The sequence below is a fragment of the Papilio machaon genome, chromosome 29 (genome assembly GCF_912999745.1).
Source record: "Papilio machaon chromosome 29, ilPapMach1.1, whole genome shotgun sequence".
NCBI classification, from domain to species: domain Eukaryota; kingdom Metazoa; phylum Arthropoda; class Insecta; order Lepidoptera; family Papilionidae; genus Papilio; species Papilio machaon.
The window spans coordinates 3,092,863-3,118,739 of NC_060014.1; the positions used below are offsets into that span (position 1 = coordinate 3,092,863).

The 25,877-nt window shown below is 33.0% G+C and overlaps 1 protein-coding gene across 3 annotated transcripts in view; it reads left to right on the top strand.

Annotated features, from left to right (window-relative positions):
* The first annotated feature begins 2,825 nt into the window (after nt 1-2,825).
* The window catches only part of LOC106716988 (zinc finger protein 184-like), a 34,211-nt gene continuing 11,159 nt past the window's right edge, over nt 2,826-25,877 (top strand). Inside the window, exons 1-10 of one of the 3 annotated variants that reach the window (XM_045685255.1) lie at nt 2,826-3,213; nt 5,279-5,428; nt 6,260-6,358; nt 6,992-7,126; nt 16,349-16,459; nt 16,894-16,941; nt 20,495-20,586; nt 24,462-24,540; nt 24,884-24,958; nt 25,343-25,434. In XM_045685255.1, the coding sequence (XP_045541211.1) occupies nt 3,168-3,213; nt 5,279-5,428; nt 6,260-6,358; nt 6,992-7,126; nt 16,349-16,459; nt 16,894-16,941; nt 20,495-20,586; nt 24,462-24,540; nt 24,884-24,958; nt 25,343-25,434 (927 nt within the window). In that variant the 5' untranslated portion in view covers nt 2,826-3,167. Of the gene's footprint in view, nt 3,214-5,278; nt 5,429-6,259; nt 6,359-6,991; nt 7,127-16,348; nt 16,460-16,893; nt 16,942-19,380; nt 19,567-20,494; nt 20,587-24,461; nt 24,541-24,883; nt 24,959-25,342; nt 25,435-25,877 lie in introns of all 3 variants that reach the window. The other 2 variants (XM_045685253.1, XM_045685254.1) reach the window with 2 other exon arrangements.

Here is a 25,877-nt window from a genome sequence, read left to right on the forward strand (position 1 = left end):
TTGTTCACTTTTATTTACTTAAATAGAAGTAAGAATCTTCTAAATAAAAAATATGATTCTGTGTTATCGTATCAATTATAATTATAAATCGTTAATAAACAATTATGACAAACAAAACAAAAATAATTCCTAAATAGGGATGTCGATTTGAAAATTTGCTCTATAATTTATGATTGATCTTGAACGCACCGAAATTGATACGTTAAAATCGATGCTAAAAACAACGAAAATATTTAATTAAAAACATCATTAAAAATATGTTTGGTAATTTCGTTTGGTACATCAGCAAAATGAATCGTATAATATTAGATTATTGCCATGACCGAGGGAACATTCTATAATGTAAATTAAATCTTCGAGAATACTTTATTATAAAGTTAAAAGAAACCAACTACTAAGAAAATATGAATAGAATTAAGACAAGCTTCCCTAAACAAAGAGCATTCATTTTTCAAGTATTGTATACTATTGGTTCATTGTTTATTATTATTTATAGTCTTCGCGTATTCATGTGACTTGAAGTATTAAATCGTATAAAATAAATGATTTCAATTGTTGTTAAAAAGTGAATTAAATTTATTTATTTTTTCAAATAAAATTAACGATTTTTGGAAATTACTCCGGTGATTCAAAAAGCGTTTTTATTTTTCGTAACAACCCTACTAGTGTAAACAAAGGAGGTTGCACTAAAAATACCACAGACAAAGTAAACTCTAAATACATGACCGAGAGAAATAATAAATGTACCGCTAGATGGCATTCTACTTAAAATATCAAAGGGAAAGGCAGGTGAATGTTGTTGAATTCGCGGCCTTGCTTACTTGGGTAAATCTTCCAATTTGATTAAGGGGTCATGGTCATTCATTAACTTAATAAGGAACCTTATTTAGTTGGAAAGGCTTGCATTCCAACCAAATATCTCTTGAGCTGCATTGTTATACGTTGGTACAACTACCTACAAAAATGTCCGTTGAAAGGTTGACCTCTTGACACACTTAGCCATTACCTTGACCCTTTTACGTAATTTACCGAGTTATAAACGATTAAAAATTCTGTTTGCTTTATTAATTTGCTTCTATTATCTATTAAAGGATGGAATAGAAGTCATTCCATACTTTAATTGTCTCATTTTTATCAGATCAAGACGCACAGACGAGAAATCGCAGTACAAAAAATAGTCCTTTTCCTGTCTTTGTTACGCTGGTTTTTATAATTTAAATTTACACAACGACACAACTTTAAATTCTTTAACAAACTCGTATTAATTAAATATGATATTTTTTAAAAATGAAGTTTTAATCGTGCATCGCTTTATCTCTTTCTAGTGCTTTTCCTTCAGCCGAAGTAACAAAGTATTGATTGTCGATTCTAACCCGTCCAACGCTGCACACGATCGATTTTGATTTTGTGATAACAATATCACTTGATAACTGGGGCGCAGGATAGAGAATAGAATAGACTTAAATATTGTTAGAAATTGTAAAGTTCAATGACATTTGTTTGGTTTGGTTTGGCGCCTTTAATACCTAAAAACTCATGAAATAAAAATGTTTATTCTTTGAGTCCGAGCATACCTACAATCTTTTTTAGTATTTACTTATTTTATTTTTTATAATGAAACTGAATAAAATCTCAAAGTACATTCTGATAGTTTCAATTCATTTAACGTTTAATTCAGTAATAAAAATAACGCTTCAAATATGGTTTGTTTGCATCCAGTTGGCTCCGAAACTACTAAACCGAATTGAAAAATTCTTTCACTGTTGGAAACCTACACTATCGATTGGTGACATAGGCTATATTTATTACATTTTTTTCGCGACTAACAGCTAGTTAAATACAAATTAATCTACTATCTGAATTATTTTAGCATCTGAAATAAAGATTATGTAATTACCAGTTTGTTTATTGGTTTTAAATAACAGACAAATAAAATAAAGGAAAATTAAAATATATTTATATATAAAATCAGTTCATTATAAACAAGCAGAGTAAACAAGTTATAATTGAGTCACGTCAGCTAAACAGGTTGTTAAAACTTTCAAGATCGGATCACAAAAATTTTGAATATAAAACTAAATTTAATAAAATGTGGAATTAATAATTTTGCGCCATTAATTACATCTCAATTAAATACATATTTTTCATAATATTAATATATGCTAAAATAAAAATTGATAGCTTTATTTCGAAATCTGGAGAGAAAAATATGCGTTATATTGATTTTTATGTTCACTTCTGAAGAATAAAACGAGTAGAAACTATACAAAAAGGAATAACCTCGGTTAAGCGATAACGCGTCTCTTGATAAGCAACTTGTAATAATACAATGCCAACTCAACAACCGACCTAACTATACCTATCGCTTTTTCACACTGTTTAACTGTCCTTCTTCTCAATATTCACTCGTCCCACACCCAATTAATGTTGCTATAGTGCCAGAAAACTGCATATTCATTTGTTGTTTTCTTTAAATAATAATCATAATATACACGTAATAAATTTCGTTGACAATTATAGTGGTAAAATTAATATTTATTATACAAAATTAAAAGTTTTTGTATTTTTAATTATCAACCTAACTGTTACAAAGACAAGTGACAGATTTTTTAAAGTAGGGCATTCTGTTTTGTGTTAGACAAAATTAGATCTTACTGCTCATGAAATAGAGTTGACAATAAAAATAATTTTCTTTGCGTATATGCCTCTTTGGTATTGGTGAATGTCAAAGAGTGCGTTTTAAAGTGGTCGGTTAACCTTTGGTGTTGCTAGAAGGAAAATATATTCGTCTTTTTCACTCCTTTCGTAGGCAGTAGCATCACCTTCTTGCTGTAGAAATGGACGTTGAGACAGTTTTGTGGCTTCGCGTTTTTTGTTTATATCTCCGATAATCGACGTCGAAAACTTTTGTAATTACTTTTAAAAGCCATCCTTTTGCACAATAATGTAGTGCGTGCATTTAATATTTAGTAAAATCGTGTGTTTAGTGTATTTGCGTTTGTCTTACCATAGCACCATTTGGTTGGGCATTGATTTATGTGCTGGGATCTTTATAATTTTTAAAAATCACTTATTTACAAATCTATACTTTGTTATAATTAAGTTTAAATGAACTTATATTTGTAGCTTAATCTGTTATTGTGTAAGTTTAACTTTGTTGGGGGTGTATGAAATATAGATTTTATTTTCCGTCGACTTTAAGATGGTTTCTTGGTGAGTACTTATAGATACTTTTACTGCTGTACACTTCTTGATAACGCATAGTAATTATAAAACAATTTTACGTACCGTTTGTCGGCGGTAATTATAGTCAAAGTTATTGAAAATTTTCTAAATTTTTTTTGTTGTTTGTTTTGTACATACTTTTGGCATTGAATTGTTTAGGTCAAAACATTTGAGGTTATTTTTATTGGTTCAAACAATAATTTTGTTTACAAGACATGTCAGTAAAGATATTTCGTATTTTTTAACAAGTATACTTGAATAAAGAGGTCATTGAACTTTTAAGAAACCATATAATAAGTCAAATTATAAAAAACCCCTTCATGTTTACTATAGTATAGTTTATACTTAAATAAAAACATGTCATCTATCTTATTGCTTTCAGACAGATAGATAAAGAACCATTGTTTGAATTACCATATTGCATTAACCAAGTATATATAGAACTAGCATTAGCCCGTGACTTCGTCCGCGCGAAATAAAAAAAATCACCTAGGGTTAGTGTAGATTCCCAACAGTGAAAGATTTTCTCAAATCAGTTCAGTTGTTTTAAAGCCTATTCAATGTAAACAAACAAACAAACAATCAAATCTTTTCTCTTTATTATATTAGTATAGACAAATATAAAAACATTTATCTATTTTAATGCAGGTAAGATAAAAATGGTACATCACTTGCAAAACTGGCTTAGAAATGTATATTATAAATGCGAATATTAAGATGTATGGATGGATGTTTGCTTGAAGTTATCTCCAGAACGATTCAAAGGATCTTCATGAAATTTGACACAGATGTAGTATGGAAGAACACATAGGCTACTTATTATGTTTTTTAATGCCGTGCGGATGAAGTCATGTGCGACAGCTAGTATACATATAAATAAAAAAATAACCTCTTTATTGTCATCATAAGAATCAGAAATACAAAGTGACATGTTAATTACAAAAAAAAATATTGGGATGACGCTCCTAAGTATAGAGAGAACTCCCAAGAGATAGTTTTCAGCCAGTCCCTTTGGGTTTCATATACCTACATGAAAACGTAATTGTAGTCAAAAAGTTTTAATATACCTTTCTTAATAATTTTATATGTTTGTAATTTATTTATATATAGGTTTTGTCCGTGACTTTGCGCAGAATTAAAAAAGTTTGAATATTTATATCATGTGTTATTCGAGACTTCCTGTGCCAAAATATAGTAAGATGTGTTGAGCCGTTGCTGAGTAATTGATTAAATGCCTAAAAAAATATATTCTACAGAAACTGTACACATTTTTGGGATCAGAATTGGCCTAGGTGTTCTTACAGACTGTATTCTACAATTTCACAGAGATCTATTAAGTAATTCTAGAGATACCTTCTAAGAAACATCCATCCATCTAAATATTTGCATTTATTGTCTTAGTAAGATTAAAATTTTCCAAAATAAATCCATACTTGTTGAAGGGGGAATAAAATCATCTGTCCTTACAATACTCATACAGGGTCGCCACACCAGGTTTTTTTCTACTAGATCAATCTATTTTCTGTCATTGCAATTATCACTTTCTTAACACGTTAACTGCCATAGCATAATTTTGATGATGGCATTTTCTTTTTTTTTGTTTTTGGTGTTATATTGACATCAATTATTTGTATTTATTTTCCTTAAAAAGTTTATGTACATAAAAACCAGTTCTACACGTAAAAATGTTAGGCCAAGATGAATATAGTTTGTTGGGGCCCTTGTCAGTCAATTTCAATAGAGAAAAAGCCCCGAAAGGTGCTTGACAGCTCCCTGGGTTCATTTGAATTTTTTAATTACATGCATTTGCGTCAGGCACTCGTGACTGACATGGCCCTAACAGATACCATATCTGTCAAGCACTGGTGCCTGACGTGGCAGTTAACATGTTAATGATCTTGTCACCTTTTACACAATCCATCTCTTCCTAGGCCTATCAATGTACATCCAAAATCATATTTAAAGCTCTCCTTATCACATATATCTACCTTAATCATAAAACTCCCCTACCATAGTAATCTTTTATATTAAATAAAATATTATGATATTCCAGCTGACATTATGGCACTGTGTGAAGGTCAGTTAGATTCTGTGTTGCCGCAGCTGAAGAGGGAAGAGTCCTCACCTTCCAGTGAGGGTCCAGAGTCACCACAAAAGAAGCCAAAGCTGGAGCCCAATGGGGACATATACGGCCTCAATAAAGGTACCTTATATATGTCTCTGTTAGGTATATAATAAAGGTACTGTATACATAACTTAGTAGGTATATAAGTGTACTAGATGTCGACCGCGACTTTGTCCGCTCGGATTAAAAAAATAATTAGCCTTTGTGTTCTTCCAGACTATGTTCTACTTCTATGCCAAATTTGAGCTAGATCCATGCAGCTGTTCTGGAGATACTTTCCTCCATCCATCCATCTATCCATCTAAACTTTCGCATTTATAATACTAGTAAGATATGTTTTGCAAATAATAATACGGTGGCTATAGGGGGTGGGACATTTATAATGTTGCACATATTATTTAATTAATATATATGTACACATATAAAAGTGGCTTCTTAATGATTCACATTTCAAGGCTTACAAAATATGGTTGTATGGTGTATGGGAAGGCTTAAGGTCCTTCAGAAGCGAGCCTATGTCTTTCTCAATGTTTGGGCAACACATCTAAATGTCCATGGGCGGCGTTGATAAAAAAAAAAAATGACGCCAGGAAAGACTAATGTATAAACAATGATTTGTGGTTTTTACTTTAAACCTACAGGAGACTAAATACTATGAAAACCTCAAATCTATCTTTAACATGTTAAAACACACCCTTTAACTACTGGTTTGATTGAACACCAGCTGCTACATTTCTCCAACTGATTAAATTTTAAATTTACTTCCCTCAATGGTATACCCCCATGTCTGCCATAGAGCCCAGGGGGTCGTTGGTCAATGGTCTTGCCTCTAAGCAACCCCCAAAGCCTGAACACTAGCAATTGTTAAAAGGTATATATATAAACTAGGGTACTGCTAAAATATTTCAGTCCCCGGCGGTCTGCCGTTGAGTGTGGACTATCGTTCGCCCGTCTCACACTTCGTGCCTCCTGCTGTCGAATTGTACGCTGCGAGACATAAAACCAGAGGTAATATACTGTTTTAAATCTATATGTTAGAATTCTTTTATTTTAAAATTTGTATGTTGAAAATACAGTTGATCCTAGATAAGCGAGAGTCCAAGGGTCGGCGACTCTTTTCTCGCTTTTAAAGGTTTCATTCTAACTCGAGTTTCTCGCTTATGGAGGTTTCACACTTACGCATGTTTAACTTTATATAAAATAAGCTGTCCGACTCCATCCACGCGCAATTAAAAAAAAATCTTTATTAGTAGCCTGTGTTCTTCCAGACTATGATCTATATCTGTGCCAAATTTCATCATGATCCGTTGAGCCGTTCCTGAGATACCTTCAAACAAACATACATCTATCCATCCATTCATCCATCCAGCCATTCATTATTCATTCATTCATTCATCCATCCGTCCATCCAAACATTCGCATTTATAATATTAGTTAGACTAGACGTTGCCCGCGACTTCATCTGCGCGGAATTAAAAAAACCTTAAATAGTCTATGTATTCTCCCAGATAATGATCTACATCTATACTAAATTTCATAGAGATCAGTTGAGCTGTTTTGGAGTTACCTTCAAACAAACATCCATCCATCTAAAAATTCACATTTATAATATTAGTAAGATTTGTATTAAAAAAATTCCAGATATCAGTAATGGACCAAAGGCAGAAACTAGTTCCTCCACTCCAGCTAAGAGAAAGAGGGGAAGGCCGAGGATTGATAAAACCAGCCCCGAGTACTTGGCCAATGTTGCAGCGAGGAAACAAGCTAAAGAAATGGGTATGTTAGAAATATACTATCACATGTAATTGATCGGCAAGTAACAACCGACATGATTTTTATCTAGATGACAAAATGCACTACATTTCATGTCACTTCTGACAAAAATATATGAGCTTTATAAAAATGATTTCATGACTGTCTTGTCTATTAAATCTTTTCTATGAAACATTATAAACTAGCTTTTACCCGCGACTCCGTCCGTGCGGAATAAAAAATAGAAAACGGGGTAAAAATTATCCTATGTCCGTTTCCTAGTTCTAAGCTACCTGCCCACAAATTTTCAGTCAAATCGATTCAGCCGTTCTTGAGTTATAAATAGTGTAACTAACACGACTTTCTTTTATATATATAGATATATAGAAGATAGATAGATAATATGTTCTCTAAAAAACAATGACAGTACCGGAATAGTGCGGGCAAATGTTAAGGATTTTTATGTTCATAGCACAACTCTCTCGTCTTTACCAGTGTTTATTTTCACACCTTTTATACTCTGTAATATAACAGAGACAGCTATATGTAATACAAGTGTCACTACATGACTTATACGATGTTCTCATCTGATAAGATATTTGAAAACTTCTATACTTTCATTTTTGTCTACAAAGACGTGTCTTTGTAGAGCGGTACCACATTACCTTTGTCAAGAAGAAAGATATAGGTTGTTGCTTGAAAATTACAGTTGAAGTTATTGACGGTTAATTCTATCTATTACTAGCTGTCGCCCGCGACTCCGTCCGCGCGCAGTTAATAAATGGGGGGGGGGGGGTTATGAAAAATAGATGTTGTCCGATTCTCAGACCTACTGAATATGCTCACAAAATTTCATGAGAATCGGTCAAGCCGTTTCGGAGGAGTACGGGAACGAAAACTGTGACACGAGAATTTTATATATTAGATTAATAAATCTGTTTGAATTTCCGTCAAATACTAACTGCTACAAACATTGCCTTAATGTTGAAAATCAATTTGGCACAAAATACTACGGCTTATAGCCTATCCAGTGACAAATAGACAATACCTTATTAGATCATGTATGGTCAGGATGTGGTTATACTTACTTTTGGTAACTAATAGTTACTCAAGTTGTCCACTTTTTATCCATAGATGTCGTTGGTAGTCATTTAAAAGGCGATATCGTTTTCCAGCAAAATGAAAGGTAGACATCCCAAGAATGTTATGCCAATGTTCAGCAGTGGACCGCTAAGTTGTGTGCTTAGCAGAATTTTTTAATAGACCGTAATCACACTTTTCTGTGCGTAGCGGTTTGACAAAACTAAACACTAATGCCCGAATACTGAAACGTCACTTAAATATGTAAGAGCGTCTTAAATTATAAGACCACGCTTAAACTCCAATATGCAATTTTCGTAAGTCAGTTAAAGACGTATCTCAACTTTGATGCCACTCAAGTCGTACCATGCTTAAAGGCCACTCAATATCACATTTCTTATACTGGATCGTCACTCAACGACATTTTGCTGTCAAAAGAACTGTCATGTCGACTTAAGTACGCCAACAATTTAAGAGTGGTCGCGGGCTATCTTAAAAGTTAAAATCTAAGGTGTTAACATGTCTGCTTCATCATAATCATCGCATTCGGACAAATAAAATTCTCATGTCACAATGTTCGTTCCCGTATTCCTCCGAAATGGCTTGACCGATTCTCATGAAATTTTGTGAGCATATTCAGTAGGTCTGAGAATCGGCCAAAATCTATTATTCATACCCCTATAAAGATTTTTTTAACTGCGCACGAACGGAGTCGCGGGCGACAGCTAGTATTTATATAAAAATGCCGACTTAACGAGAATATATCGAAATCGCAAATAGGTTTGTAGCGACATCTGTCTGCGCCCGCTTAAACTGCTTAAAAAGTGTCTTGATGATATTATGATTTATTAAAATTTTATTAATTTAAACTTGTCAAAACATAACGCCAGATGCTTTCCATTCTACAAAAGTATGGTCAAATTTTTTAATTTTTTTTATTTAAAAATACTTTAAACAGAAAGGATATTTTTTAACAACCTTCTTTGATTTTTGATTATTTAGTATTTTTATTTTAAATTTCTTTACTATTTGGGAATGAACACGTCTTACAACTATAGGTTGTCCAAGCCATGCTGCGTGAAACGGATACGTAAAGTGAATTTTAAGAAAACGTAATCGAGAACAAGTATTTTTTATACACTCTTTGACCGAAAACAAAGGATGTTGCCATGACGTAAAAATAAAACGTCTACTTACGGAATCACGCGCTTACATGTCTTGATTTGCGTTTGTGTATACCACTTAAATTTTGACGTCTGTTAAATTGTAAGCAATGCTTACGAAAGGAGATATTTAAGTAACGTTTCAGTATTCGGGCATAATTGTCATAAAAAAATTATAGAATAAAATAAAATTAAGTAAATGTATTAAAACAAAACGACGAACTTATGATTTTAAAAAAAATAAAACAAATAATTTTATAAACATTCATTTAAACCAGTGCTTCTCAAAGTGGGCGATACCGCCCCCTTGGAGGCGTTTGAAACCTAGGAGGGGGCGATAAGAGGCCCAAAAAATGGGGGCATTGAAATTAATTAAAATAATGAAATTGTGGTTTTTAAGTTTTAGGGCTGAATAAAAATTAGGGGCGCTCTGAAATATAATTGATTTTCAAAGGGGGCGGTGAAAGAAATAAGTTTGACAATCACTGGTTTACAACAATTTAACATGAACTTGTTTAACTTATTACATGTAGCAGGGCGTGAAACATCTTATTGATAGCGCTGTTTGAAAAATCGAATAATTACATAATCGATTGTAAAAAAAAAATCGAGTTTTGTAAAAAAAAAATCGTTCCTTAAAAATCGAAAAAACATTAAAACCGATTATTTTTTTGCATCCCTACTAGCAACTGCTACAAACAGTGCCTTAATGTTGAAAATCAATTTGGCACAAAATACCACGGCTTATAGCCTCCAGTGACAAATAGACGAGATTTTTTTTTTTTTTTTTTTTTATTTATTTATTTATAATATGTTGACAATAATATATGTACATAACTATCTCGCCAAACCACTTCCGTAGTTTGTAGGCGTCGCACCTTCTTAATCAACATACAATTTAAAAAAAGACTAAAATAAGACAATACCTTATTAGATCATGTATGGTCAGGATGTGGTTATACTTACTTTTGGTAACTAATAGTTACTAAAGTTGTCCACTTTTTATCCATAGATGTCGTTGGTAGTCATTTAGAAGGCGATATCGTTTTCCAGCAAAATGAAAGCAAGACATCCCAAGAATGTTATGCTATTTTGCTATTTTAAAAGCCCTTAATCACACTTTTTGTGCGAAACGGCTTAACAAAGTCAAGAAACTCAAAGGGTCAAGAAAAAAAGGGGGTTTATAGGTTTTTGATGTTATATCAAATGATTTTGTCGCCTCCCCCTTTTTAGAAAATCTAATATATAAAATTCTCGTATCACAGTTTTGGTTCCATACTCCTCCGAAACGGCTTGACCAATTCTCATGAAATTTTGTGAGCATATTGAGTAAGTCTGAGAATCGGCCAATATCTATTTTTCATACCCCTATTAAGTTTTTTTTAACTGCGCGCGGACGGAGCCGCGGGCGACAGCTAGTTTTCATTATAACTATTGCCATATTTTAATCTCTTCTCTTCATCCCCAAATTGGGAAATATTCACACAAATCCCCCATTTACCCACCTGAAATTTTATTTTATAACTAGCTGAACCCTCACTTGCTTTCCTATATTGCAAATCCAGTCCAAATGATGTCTAATGAGTGATAATAGCTAATATCATAGTTCAAAGGATTAATTTTTAGATTTTTTTCATGTTACTTTGTTAAAATCTCTTAAATACAATAGTATGACGTTTATTTCATACTAGCTTTTACCCGCGATTCCGTCCGCGCAAAATAAAAAATAGAAAACGGGGTAAAAATTATTCTACGTCCGTTTCCTGGTTCTAAGCTACCTGCCCGCCAATTTTCAGTCAAATCGATTCAGCCGTTCTTGAGTTATAAATAGTGTAACTAACACGACTTTCTTTTATATATATATAGATAGATGTAATCCAAACCTAGATATCATGTCAGAATCTTCTAATAATTAGCTTTATACCAAATTATGTTAATAATTATATCAATGATGTTCGCTTTTTAATAATAGATGGCGCTGTTTATATTTTAAAACACGCGTCCTTTCGCTTCGTTGGCGTGGTGAAGTCGCCACTCACCACTCTGTTACTTTACCTCACAGAATATATGGATGAAGTAAAAAAATATTTTTTGAGCAACCGTTCTCATGATTTTGTTGAATGGTTTAATAATTATTGTTAATTTATTTAAAAATGTCCTCGAATTTCAACGCCCCCATCGAATAATCCTGTAATGCACTCTTACCGGGTTCTTGCTTTTCCCTCGAATTCGGCATCTAAAGGTCCTATTACACGTTGTGATTTTTTTTATATTCTTCTTAATGTTAATTACGGAGATAAAAAGTCATTATTGAAACAATTTTTTTTTTCCGGTATTATAATTTTTCCTTCATAGCACAGAATACGCCAGGAATATATGAATGAAAATTAAATACAATGTAGCTATAAAAATTACCTTTGTTTTGGTATCTAATAGATTCTTGTACAATAATTATTGATGAAGTTATTAAAGAAATACGGTTTTTTGCTTCTCCTGAAAAATTTCATTTTTCTTATTACGGGGTTATTCGGTGGGAGAGTCGATTTAATTACTATTTGATTTATTTAAGTCTATTGTATAGTCCGATAAACATATCTGACTCGATGTCAGGTTACTATCGTGATTTGAAAGAAAGAAAATACATTTATTGCCACACAAAGAATATAAAACAAAAAACACAAGACACAAACTTGGTATAAAAGTGTGGCAAAAAGGAACTTGCTCTTTCAGAATAAATGTGGAACAAAAAAAAACTTGAGAGGTGTGTTGGGACACCCGGATGGAACGAAGTTCCTTTCAATTAATTAGTGAAGGAACCAATGTTTATTCTATGAATAAAAAACTTAAGTCTTCACAAGAAGTACATTTTATTTCTATGAATTTTCGTTATATATTGTCACGTCGTTGCCATGGTGAAGTAGCGCTCATTCGTCGTTAACATACTTACTATAGCAAAAAGTGTCGTGACAACTTTTCGTAAGAATTTTTTCCGTCTAGCCCCCCTTTCACAACGCGCGATAAGGAACTTCGTTCTAATAAACATCACCCGACAGCTACGGTACGACAAAGATCTTGTGACACATTTATAATTGGAACGAAGTTTTGGAACGAAGTTCCTTATCGCGCGTTGTGAAAGGGGGGGGGGGGGCTAGACGGAAAAAAATCTTACGAAAAGTTGTCACGACACTTTTTGCTATAGTAAGTATGTTAACGACGTGACAATATATAACGAAAATTCATAGAAATAAAATGTACTTCTTGTGAAGACTTAAGTTTTTCATTCATATAATAAACATTGGTTCCTTCACTAATTAATTGAAAAGAACTTCGTTTCATCCGGGTGTCCCAACACACCTCTCAAGTTTTTTACTGTCAGATAAGTTTGTCGGTCTATAAGTGCTTATTTCCATTGATTTTGTAGTATTAATACATACTGCTGTATTCTATGTTTCAATCCAAACAGTAATCAAAGACAAACTGCATAATATCGTTAGTAAGTAAATTCATAAAGTATAAAATGTATCTTGGTGAATTACTTTTTCACATAAATATATACTAACTTTTACCCGTGACTCTGTTCTCGCGAAATTAAAAACGTAATAATTAGCCTTTGTGTCCTTCCGGACTGTTCTACATCTGTGACGAATTTTTAGAGATCTGTTGAGCTGTCCTGGATATATTATCTAACATACATCCATACATACAAATATTCGCATTTAATATATTAGTAAGATTACCAATTTAATACTCTTATTTTACATAATACTAGCTTTTACCCGCGACCCCGTCCGCGCGGAATAAAAAATAGAAAACGGGGTAAAAATGATCCTATGTCCGTTTCCTGGTTCTAAGCTACCTGCCCACCAATTTTCAGTCAAATCGCTTCAGCCGTTCTTGAGTTATAAATAGTGTAACTAACACCACTTTCTGACTATATATATAGATATATAGATATCACTTGTTTTTAAAAACCACAAAAATTATTGTAAAATTGCTATATCGTTATGAACGCCATTGACCTTTGTTTTCAGTCTTAATTTTTTTTTTTAAATTTTATGACCTGCTAACATAGACCTTTAGGTCATCAGTCTTAAATAATTTACAAATATGTACAGAATCTCGTTCATTTAATTCCCAAAGGGGCATTTGCTAAAAATTTTATTTGTTGTAAAAAATTTAAAACAGCTATTCGCCAATAGATGGCCTTAGTTGTATTGTAAAACGCAGTATCGTTTATACTGACAGCTACAATAGGAACCTCGCACGGTCTTGTATTCTTCAATTAATAATCCCTTCCCTTTTCTTTCTACTTAAAGGTATTTTTGAGAGAAACTGTTTGTTGTTTACAAAACAGTACTTATTTTAAATCGTTATATTTTCTTAGTTCTTACTAATATTATAAATTCGAATGTTTAGTTGGACTTGGATGTTTGTTTGAATATAACTCCGAACGACTCAACAGATCTTGATGAAATTTTTCAGATGTAGAACATAGTCTGAAAGAATACATAGGCCACTAAAGTTTGTTTTAAATTCCGTGCGGACGGAGTCGCGGGCGACAGCTAGTATGTTATAAATTCGAAACGTTTAATTTTTTGTCAACTATTTAATCATACTTTTAATATAGACCAGTAGATTGGCGGCAAAAAAAGGCGTTCAGTGACTCCCAGGTAAAAAGCTTGTTGAAATGTTGAAGGGTTGAATGGTTGATTCAACAAGTTCATTGAATTGACTCCCATACATTAATTAATCGATCAACTAGTTAATTTTGTCAACTTGTAAAACATTTATTTGATTTAGAAAGATCTCTAGAATGGCTGCCGAAAAAAGTACAATCAGTGACTCCTTTGTAATTTAATTTCGTTGAATGAAAAACGGTTGAAGGGGAATCAATAAGTTCACAATTTGTCTGTGACAAGACTTGTTTCATTTTTAAAACATAGATGGCAGTAGTTGTATTTAGAATCGCGCTTTGGTTTGTCTTTGAGGCCGGATAGGGGTGACTTTCGCTTTAAAAACTACGTGATCACTTAACATCAGGTCTATATAGATTATATGATTTTTTTTTGTAGTTGCTGCTTACATTAATTTGTGTAGAGTGGCTTTAAAGTTTAAACTATTTAATTCAAAATTATTAGAAAAAAAATAATTATATAAATTAACTTGTCAACTATTTCTAAAAGATGTTTTAAAATTAAATAAAATAGTAACCTGAAATAAGTATTAAAGGTCATTTAATATGAAATTTCTTTGAATTCCAATAAAAAAATATTTGACAGTACTTTAAAAAAAAAATTGTGCACCACAAAAAACGCAAAATTTTAATAAAATTTATTTAAAATTAACAATAAAGACACCTTTTTGTATTTTTAACATTGAATGTCCACTGTTGTAATACGATAACATAGCTATCCCTTTCAATCTCATTGAATAAAATAGAGAAAGCTGTCAAACACTGTACCAACCTGGGTGCACAATATTGCGGTTTGTGTAAGAATGTTATCGATAGATGGCGCTAGTTGTATGTTGAAACGCGATATTGTTTTACTTTTGTGGCAACCACAAGAGCGTACACGAACTTTTCGTCTCTATCCCTACTGCTGTAGAAGGATTTTGATGAAATTTGGAAATATTTTTCGAAGAACTGTTGACACTAATGGTGTCACGGTTTATTATATACATTGATAACTCAGCTCATAGCTGTGACTGAATCGAGTCAGTGATCTGGCTTGCAGCTCAGTTATATTGAACTTTGAGTTTGAGTTATGTTGTGTTTTGAGCTGTGATCTGCGAGTCACCAGACATAATGGCTCACAGTTGTAACTGAATCGGGTCAGTGATCTGGTTCGCAGTACAGTTGTATTGTACCGTGAGTTATGTTGCGTTATTGCGTTTTGAGCTGTGATCTGCGAGCTGCGAGTCACCAGACAGGTTGTAGCTCGTCGGACCACATAGTCATAGTACCTCGTGAATTTTGTTGAACCGCAGCTCAACTGTTCAAGTTTTTGTGAGTTGACATTAGTGTTGTATTTTTTCTGACTTCAAAACAAATAAGGTTATCAATTTGTCTGTATTTTTTTGTATTAAAAGAAAAAGATGGCAAACGTGCTTACCTAAGATCCCATTTTAGATATATAGATTTTAAAGCTCTTATGTTGTAAATACAGTCAAAATCTGTTATAACGACATCGAAGGGACTATAGTCCAGTCGCGGAGGAGGAAGAATTTCGTACATTGAACTCGCATTACCTGTCTCTGTCACTCCCGCGTAAATACAATGAGTCTCGCTCGCACAGAAACAAAGGCCGCCGTCCTCAGGGATTGTAAATCTTTTATTGGAAACTATAAGTTTAATTTTTAATAAGAGGAATTGAAATTAGCTAGACTAGATGATAATGTTGACAAAACTGTTGATTCTTTTGTAATAAATGTGACAGGCGAGACGTCTTCGGAAAACAGTTAGGTACTCCGAAACAGAGGAATCGGATTCTGATTTTTGATTTTTTATTATTAGATACTTGTCTAGATTTTTATTACTTGTATTATTAAATCTAAATAAATAATTTATATAATAATAAAACTATATTTTATAAGTTGGTAAATTTTCTTTCTCCTTCAAATAATTCATGTAAGCCGCACAAAATACAAAAATGTTTGTAACCTCTGTCAGTAAGTAAAGAGGACATTGTACGAAATTCTTCCTGCTCCGCGACCGGACTATACTCATATTGAGTCGTAAAAACCGATAGTTGTAACAACCGATGACAGGTATTAATAGGAAAGATATGTAATAACATTCAGCCAGGACCTTTGATTTTGGTCAATTTAACCGGTATGTTGTTCTAAACGATGTCGCCATAAACGGTTTTGACTGTATTTCATGTTTGCTTTTATTTAGTTTCATTTTCATGCATATTTAGATTAAGTTTTTGAAGCGCATGTGATTTTATTATTTGCAATGCTTTTATTTTGTTTTCGTTTTTTTTTTTCTTCTTTTTTGCAGCGGCCGTGATAAACAATCGTTCGGATACTGGGGAAAAGCGCAAGCGAGGGAGGCCCCGGGTCGACAAAACTAGTCCCGAATACCTAGCTAGGAAGCGCATTAGGGAGCTAGGTAAATTGTTTGTTACAATCAACAACAGATGGCGTTGATAAATTGTTAACAACCGACAATAGATGGCGTTGATTAATTTGTTTGTTAACCGACAACAGATGGCATTGATGTTTGTAGAAGTGACACTGCAAGACTTAAATGCATATCTGCAATTTGTCTAAGCAAATTATAAAGACTGTAAATTGAATATAAGATTTCCTTTTTATTAAAATACTAGATTATGTGTCTAGTATGTCATGGGGTCGAATTTTAAGATCGAGGTGTCATTAGAGTGTCATAGGAGAGTGTTGAAGTAAAATCAGTTGGGATTTATTTTTATTATGTCCTGCTTATTGCTTATTTTTGATGTATCTAAATTTTTATTTTCACTATTTCCTTGTAGATTTTTTTTCTTTTTAAATCTAATTTGTTTCTTTTAATTTTTTTTTCAACAGAAGCGTTAGAAAAGAAGGCGAAAAGAGAATACAGACGACGTACCGGAGGTGAGGTGGTTTTTTTTTTATTTTTTTTTTGTTCTACCCTCTTTATTTATTACTAACAATATTAATTGAATTCAATACTTTATAACTAAAGTTATTTCAAAAATAAAATATACTTCTTTTCGGTAAAAGATTTTTTTTGAAGTCAGTACCGAAACAGATTGTTAATTTTTTTACATTTTTAAATAAATACAATAAATTGAAAGTGTAACAAATTATAATAATGCCTGGTTTACATTATGCCAGTACAGGACAGTAGCGCTGGACTGGAATGGACTGTTGTCTCACTGGTGCCTGTGACTTCTAACGCCACTGTCCTATTGTAGTGACATAATTTAAACTAGTCATTATATTTATTTATATTGTACAGTGTGCAAAAAAAGTTTACGTCGTGAAATTGTTTTATAAAACGAACTATTTTTAATGTTGGAATGTGATACGACTAAATTTAAGACTAAGTCTTAATTAAATAAACTATAAATGGCGGCCATTACGATATTTATCTGTGTTATGGGATAGTGTAAAATAAGATTACCTAATGTTATATAGACCAGTGTTTCCCAAAGTGGGCGATAACGCCCCCTTGGAGGCGTTTGAAACCTAGGAGGGGGCGATAAGAGGCCCAAAAAATGGGGGCATTGAAATTAATTAAAGTAATGAAATTGTGGTTTTTAAGTTTTAGGGCTGAATAAAAATTAGGGGCGCTCTGAAATATAATTGATTTTCAAAGGGGGTGGTGAAAGAAATAAGTTTGACAATCACTGATATATAGTTATGTGAGATTTGTTTTTTATGTGAGAATTTTTTTTTTGATTGAGGATTTGATTTTTTTGATAACTGTCTAGTTTCTGCGTGAATTATAGTTTGTCTATGGTTTTATTTATGATTGAAATCTGGTATTTAATTGATTTATCAATAATCTTGTTTTTGTAATGCAAAATAATTTCGGGACCATATTTTAAATATCGCTATTGTTAAAAGATTTGTCCGACATCTTATATATATATGGATTTTACAGAGGATATACAGAAAGGGAACATTTCTCTTTCCCACTTATCTTACCTTGTTAAACTGTAGGGAAGGGGAGAGAACTGAAAATTTTCCTTTCGCATTGTGATATAGTCCGGTCGCGGAGCACGAAGAATTTCGTACATTGAACTCGCATTACCTGTCTCTGTCACTCCCGCGTAAATACAATGAGTCTCGCTTGCACAGAAACAAAGGCCGCCGTCCTCAGGGATTCTAAACCTTTAGTTTGTTTGTTTGCATAATAAAAATTTTATGGGCTCCGTTAGAAGGATTACCGAAAAGGTTAATTATTGGATAGTTCGAAATGAACAATCGAAACGAATATTTGAAAGACCGAAAGTGCAGGCGACATCATCTATTTTATTGCCGGCTTTCCGATAGTTACTTTTTGTTTTTAAAATATTATGCAAATGAATTCTTCACTTCTCGAAATTGAACAATAGAGCAAAGTAACAGTTACTCCGAAACAGAGGAATCGGATTCTGATTTTTGATTTTTTATTATTAGATACTTGTCTAGATTTTTATTACTTGTATTATTAAATCTAAATAAATGATTTATATAATAATAATAACTATATTTTATAAGTAGGTAATTTTTCTTTCTCCTTCAAATAATTCATGTAAACCGCACTAAATACAAAAATGTTTGTGACCACTGTCAGTAGGTAAAGAGGTCATTGTACGAAATTCTTCCTGCTCCGCGACCGGACTATACCTCGACTTTGGGCTTCAGGAAACTTGTTGAATTTTCTATATGTGCTCAGTTTTTCGTAATCTTACCTAGATGAAGTATGTGGATGGGGTTAGATAATAGAGTCCTGAATTATGTATGTATGGATTGTGTGAAAGATATGATAGAGAAGTGGTTGAACACGATTTTTTTTTTATAGGAGAAGGGGGCAAACGAGCAACGGACCCCCTAAAGTTATTTATTTATGAAGACATAAGATATTTTTATCCTAGCTGGAGACCACTTTTTATTCCCCTTTCCCTTACTACACTATTCTTAATATGAAAGAATAGGAAGGGAAAGTGAATTTAACGGAGGAGAGGACTCTTGAAAAGGGGATATATCCTCTTTCTGTGTGTCCCTTCTTTAGATTAATAAAAGGCAACGTATCTGCAATTCGTTTCGCTTTGCCATCTTATCTTACTAATATTATAAATGCGAATGTATGGATGGATGGATGTTACAAGATATCTCCGGAACATCTCAACAGTTCTTGATGAAATTTGTCACAGATGTAGAACATAGTCTGGAAGAACATATAGACTACTTATTTCGTTTTTTTTTAATTCCGCGCAGACGGAGTCGCGGGTGACAGCTAGTTGTAATATAAAGTTGTATGGAAGAGTACATAAATGTATATTTGTGTAGTTGTTGTTGTTTACTAATGATGTTTGTGATCAGGCAAACCGATGTTAAAGATATCGTGCGGTAGTCGGGTAGTGAAAACTATCCAGGCTAAAAGCAAACACATGAGGAAACTACCGCCTCATGCCGGTGTGAGGCAAATCGACGATAATAAAGTCCTTGTGAGGCAAAACGACCAAAAAGTTGTCGTGAGGCGAAAAACAATGTTTATTATGAGGAAAGGTAATGTGTAGTTTTGGTGCGCATGTGTAGTTTTGTTGGATTTTTTTTTTTAGTTTAATTTTTCGCTTTTATATGGTAAATGTGTATTTTTAGGTTATAAATATGAATTGAATTTTGTATTTATTTTATTTTTTTTACTCTAAGATATGGCTTCGATTTCAATGAATTGTTGTTTTTTATGCTATTTATATAGGATTCATGAAAAAAATTTTTTTCAAAAAAAAAATATTGTTCAAAAATAATTTTAAAAAATCAGATTCATGAGGCGTTGGATATTTGAAATACAATTTTCAAAAAGTTGTATGTATTATCACCTATTGATTATAAACTTTGTTCAAATAAAGTTTATTTTACAATATGTTTTTGAACATCCTGTATATTTGTTAGTTTAAAATTATTTCAAGACGTAAACTTGTTTTGTTGACTTTACAACTAACTATTGCCTGCGACTTTGTCCTCGTGTATTTATAAAGTAATTTCAATGAGACTTATTCTGTCCTTTTTAAATTGTGACCACAAACAAATTTTCATATTTCTAATATAAGTAAGAAAGTTTCTAGTAAATAAGAAAAATGCTAAAAAAACTTTAAAATTTGCTACGATATTGTTCTGATGCATGTTTCATATCAAAATGTTTTGCATGAATTTATTCGTTTATTGGTATTTTATACATTATAGATATATATTTATTTTGGTAAATTTCAGATTTTGATATTTAAGATTTTTCCTTAGAAAAAAATCTATAATAAAATTTTAACTTACTTTTAAACTTACGACTTTCCATCAATAGATGGCGCTGTATTGCGTAGTTTGTCACATCTGTTTGATATAAAATAAATCGGTTCTCTCAAATAATATGACCTAATTTAAGCTACAAAAATGCTTGCAAACTTCTTATTTATAATTATTAATAATTTTTTGATTTAAGATTCGGCTGCGTCTTCATCGACGGGCGATTCCACACCGCGCGTCAAACGCAAGTACACCAAAAGAACTCCAAGCACCAAGAAAAATGATTCAGTAAGTACAAAGTTTAAGCAACTGTGCAATAGATGGCGTTAGTTATATGTGTTAAAACACGATATTGTATAACCATGTTTGCTGGACCCGATTATATTTAACGTTCAGTTGGGAAATTTTTCTTTAGTGAGGTGTCATTTACATTTAAATATGTATGTATGTCATTTTTTTGGTACCACGAGCTCACACAGCAGTGTTGAGTACGGTTCAATTAGTTGTATGATGTTTTTACCCGACTTATAGTAGGGCAATTTTTTTCGTTTATAACTCTGTTATATATACATATATGTAAATTAATTAATTGTTAACTGACCTGTGATTGTCCGGTGACGGCACCGACTAGTTTAGGAACTATTTTGGGGTCCATCTTCAGGGCTAGTGTTTGTTTTGTATCACACGTGAGTTAAGCCGTTTTTAATTATTTTGTCAGGCGTCCGGATACACCGGACATAGGTAGGCTTTTTGATTGCGTGTTCTGCGAAAATAGACGGTTGTCAGGCTTTTGTTAGGCTTTTTACATTTCCCAAATGAGAGTGTACCTATTAATATTGAAACAAAATTCTAAATAATATAGAGTGTCCGACCTTTCTACCCAAATGTCCGGACAAACTGACTGGTCTGTCCGGCTAGTAGGTTTGACGAACTGGCAACCCTAAATATGTCTCACGAAACAATTTAACTCTGTGTATAGTCAAATTTGCTACATAAATATATACAAGGATTGTTTTGTATGTATAAACCGATAATTTATCTGGTCCGGTATGCATAAATCAAATTTTTTACTTTGATATGGATAGAAATTTTAAATTTGAACAAAAATTTACTAAATTCTTTCGAAAAACATATAATGCCAAGCAATTGATTTTTAACATACTTCTTTTAGTAATTACTTTCTATTCAAATTGACATATCCAAATTAGTAAATCAACTTATATGTCAGAAAATTATACGTGATATTTTTATGATTATTAAATATACATAAAGAAATTAAAAGCATTGTTGTCTATATTTACATTATATTTTATTAATGACATAATGTTGACACATTATTCATTATTATCTCACTGGCTTACCGGCCAGTAACTTAATCATGGAAGAGGTGATACACCACAATGATGAACTAGCTTTTACCCGCGACTCCGTCCGTGCGGAATAAAAGAATAGAAAACGGGGTAAAAATTATCCTATGTCCGTTTCCTGGTTCTAAGCTACCTGTTCACCAATTTTCAGTCAAATCGATTCAACCGTTCTTGAGTTATAAATAGTGTAACTAACACGAGTTTCTGACTATATATATTTATTATTATAATGGCAACATTAAACCGAGCAACTGCTGCCATTGGACAAAATATGACACTATTAAGACATTGTTTGTTCGCATATTTTTCGACCGTCACAAGATCATTATCGTACTATAATTTAGATTAAGTTCACTAGCGCCATCTTGTTATTGTCAAATATGTGTGATATCATTGTTGTACAGTAGATATACATATCATAAGGTGGCAAACGAGCAAACGGTCACCTGGATTCGCCGCAATAGCGAGGCGACCGTTGCCCATAGACATCCGCAAATGCAGATGCGTTGCCTACCTTTAATTAACGGAGAAGGGGACGCACAGAAAGAGGATATTTCTCCTTCCTATGTGCCCCCTCTTTCGCCAAATCCACTCCCCCTTCCCTTTATGTCTTGGACTTACCGCGATAGCAGGTACTCTTTTACCAGTTCAGATTCCATTCTGAGCACAAAACTGTAAATGGACCGGCTATAAGCCGTGTTACTTTGTGCCTACCTAAATTTTTGCCATTTTGACGTAGTTACGTCGGTGAGGATTCTAAGTAATAATAGAGATAGAATTAAACGTCTTTAACATAAATAGATGCATTAAAGTCGGAACGAAGTGAACCACGATTTCGAAACATCCAGGTAGAATTGGTATTTACTCTACTGTGTCATAGATGGCTCTGATTGTACAATAAAACACGATATCTGAAAACGGCTTCTGGTTTTAGGGGTGTTTTCATTTGCACTTTCTCATCGATACACTCTTCTTCACATAAAGTATACAGTGAATCGCTAAAAACATTACCCATTTTTGTATTACCCACTCGCACTTAACTGTTGACGAGTGGTTTATTTTGTCTTTTACTTCTGCGTCTTAATCTTAACACATTGTTGATTGGCAATTTTACTGAAAATATATTCCGTCATCGTTTTTGGAACGAAGTTCCTTATCGCGCGTTGTGAAAGGGGGCTAGACGGAAAAGATTCTTACGAAAAGTTGTCACGACACTTTTTGCTATAGTAAGTATGTTAACGACGAATGAGCGCTACTTCACCATGGCAACGACGTGACAATATATAACGAAAATTCATAGAAATAAAATGTACTTCTTGTGAAGACTTAAGTTTTTTATTCATAGAATAAACATTGGTTCCTTCACTAATTAATCGAAAGGAACTTCGTTCCATCCGGGTGTCCCAACACACCTCGCAAGTTTTTTTTTTTTTTTAATAATTAAAGATTTTTAACAACAAAAGATTTGGCGGGTTTTATAAGCGAGAGAAACAATTTGTGTTATACTAACAATTGTACTGTATGGCCAACAGAGAAAATAACTTATTAAAATAACTATTTATTCATGGTCGGTCCAAAAGTCCAAAATTATCCTTCATGTAGAATTGTACCGCTAATGTATTATAGATGGCGCTGATTGTACAATAAAACACGATATTCTAAGAATGCTCTGGCTTTGTTGGTTCTATTTGGACTTCATCTTTGTTATTCAGCTAAAAAAGCATACCGCGAAATGCTATACTTGCTAATTTTTGTATCTTACTCGTACTTTGCTGTCTACGAGTGGTTGAATAAATTGACACCTATAATAGACATAGTTAATGACATAAAATAAAAAAAAAATGACGACAACTATTGTACGACAAGGATTTTGTGACACTTTATTATAATTTATATTGACAGTATATGTCACCGGATCTGATAACTTTGTCGGTACATTACGACAAGAATCTTGTGCAATGAACTCTATACATGGACAGGCTATGAACAGTATTATACGATTGGCGGTGGTGAGGAATCGAATTAAATATGCAACTAGAATTAACTGTCAGGAACTTCAGACTCTTTTAATTGGGAACAAAGCAGAAGATGTCATTTCATTAATAGAGATCGGTAATCTTATGAACCTTTTTTTGACATTGACAGGAGGTCGCTAGTGAGCTATTAACACTTGACATGCGGGTCACGTAAAAATACGTATTTAGTACATTTATCTCGGATACCTGCTAGCCACCGCTAATCTACGAAATACGTACAATTACATGTATCTGTAACATTATATACGTGTTGTTTACGTTGCTAGGCAACGCTTTACGTTTTTTGGAACGATGTTCCTTATCGCGCGTTTTGAAAGGGGGCTAGACGGAAAAAATTCTTACGAAAAGTTGTCACGACACTTTTTGCTATAGTAAGTATGTTAACAACGAATGAGCGCTACTTCACCATGGCAACGACGTGACAATATATAACGAAAATTCATAGAAATAAAATGTACTTCTTGTGAAGACTTAAGTTTTTTATTCATAGAATAAACATTGGTTCCTTCACTAATTAATCTAAAGGAACTTCGTTCCATCCGGGTGTCCCAACACACCTCTCATGTTTTTCTTTCTACAAGTTCTGATTGACGAGTTATTGAGTCTTTCACTGAGTTATTGCAAAATTTATAAAATGATCCGTTGTGACAAAACCGCCCGCTGCACGCGTAATTCGGAGGCAAAGTATGTCCACATGCAAAGTGTTAATATAGTTTAATGTTCACGGGGTCATATACAATGAAATTGTTATAATTTTCAGCAGTCATCAGGAGAAAGAGTGAAGGGTAAGAGAGGTAGACCGAGGAAAATAGATCAATTGGCGAAAGAACAACAACCCAGTGAGTTACCACAGCTTTTTTTTCCTTTGGTTTTTATCTAAACTTAATATTATCTTTGTCCGAAATCATTGTTTTTGCCAGAGTAAAAATTCCTCTGGCATGTCCCATAGATTATATTTTACTGTATTATTTCAACTTTCAGTGTTGCCACATGCTTCTTCATGCATCTTGTATTGCCAGCCTCATCTAAAAAGTATATTCGTTTAATTCTATCTAATAATCTACTCAATCTAATTTAAAAACTGGGAACAAAGTTACATCTTATAAGTGATTTTCACATGTAACTTTATTATTTTCAGTGAACACCAATGGTTAATTTGTTTTATCTGATTTCTTGTTCCAGAGATTAGAGTGAGAAGTAATTTGATGCCAAATTCAGAACCAATTCCCGTGGACAGTGATGATGAACCGGGTTTAGGTGAGAGCTTGTTTTATATACGACTGTAATATTGTAGGGTAGGCAGAGATAAAGATTGTTATTAAATTATTGCTATATTTGCGTAAATTTAAAAACCTAGTATCAACTAGTTTCTTTTAAATTACAATAATCTTCTAAGATATGTTTAAATATTCTCTAATCTCTAATATATTAAAGTTAAAAGTTACTCAAAGGTAGAAAAGTAATATTTTGTTAATAATCCAGTTTTTTACTTTATTTTGATTTTATTGTATTATATATTCCCTCTCCAGAAATGGCGAAAAGTGGATTGCGGAGGTTCATTTGGCCATATCAAATGGAGATTCGTGATCTCTGCCTACCTCTCTGGGTTACAGGCGTGAGTTATGTATTTCTTTGTTCCAGGTTCTCCGAGTCAGGCGTCAGATTCCTTGAGTTTGGATGAAAATCTACGAGCTTTGCGTCACATACATGAGAAATATGCCAACATTGATAAGGTGAGTGTAAACTAATATCATTTTTACGGTTTTCTTTTTGCTTTTTTAAAATCAAAAGATTATATACCCAATACTGTCTCAAAACCCCCTTAAAACGATGTCAAAGTTTCCGATAATAGTTTTAATCTCTCCTAGAACTACCATATGACACCGAAAACAATCTTTAACACCCCCAAAAGGATACGAATCACCTAAAACTGTCTCCAGCTCCCCCGAAAATTATCTCCGAGACCCCAAAAACAAACTCCAGTTCACAAAACGCTTTAAGACCCCCTAAAACATAATCTCAAGACCTTCAAAACAATTTTAAGACCCCCAAAAGGATACGAATCCCCTAAAACCGTCTCAAGCCCCCAAAAAAATCTCAAGGCTCCCAAAACAATCTCAAGGCTCCCAAAACAATTCCAAGCTCCTCAAAAACAATCTCAAGACCCCCAAAACAA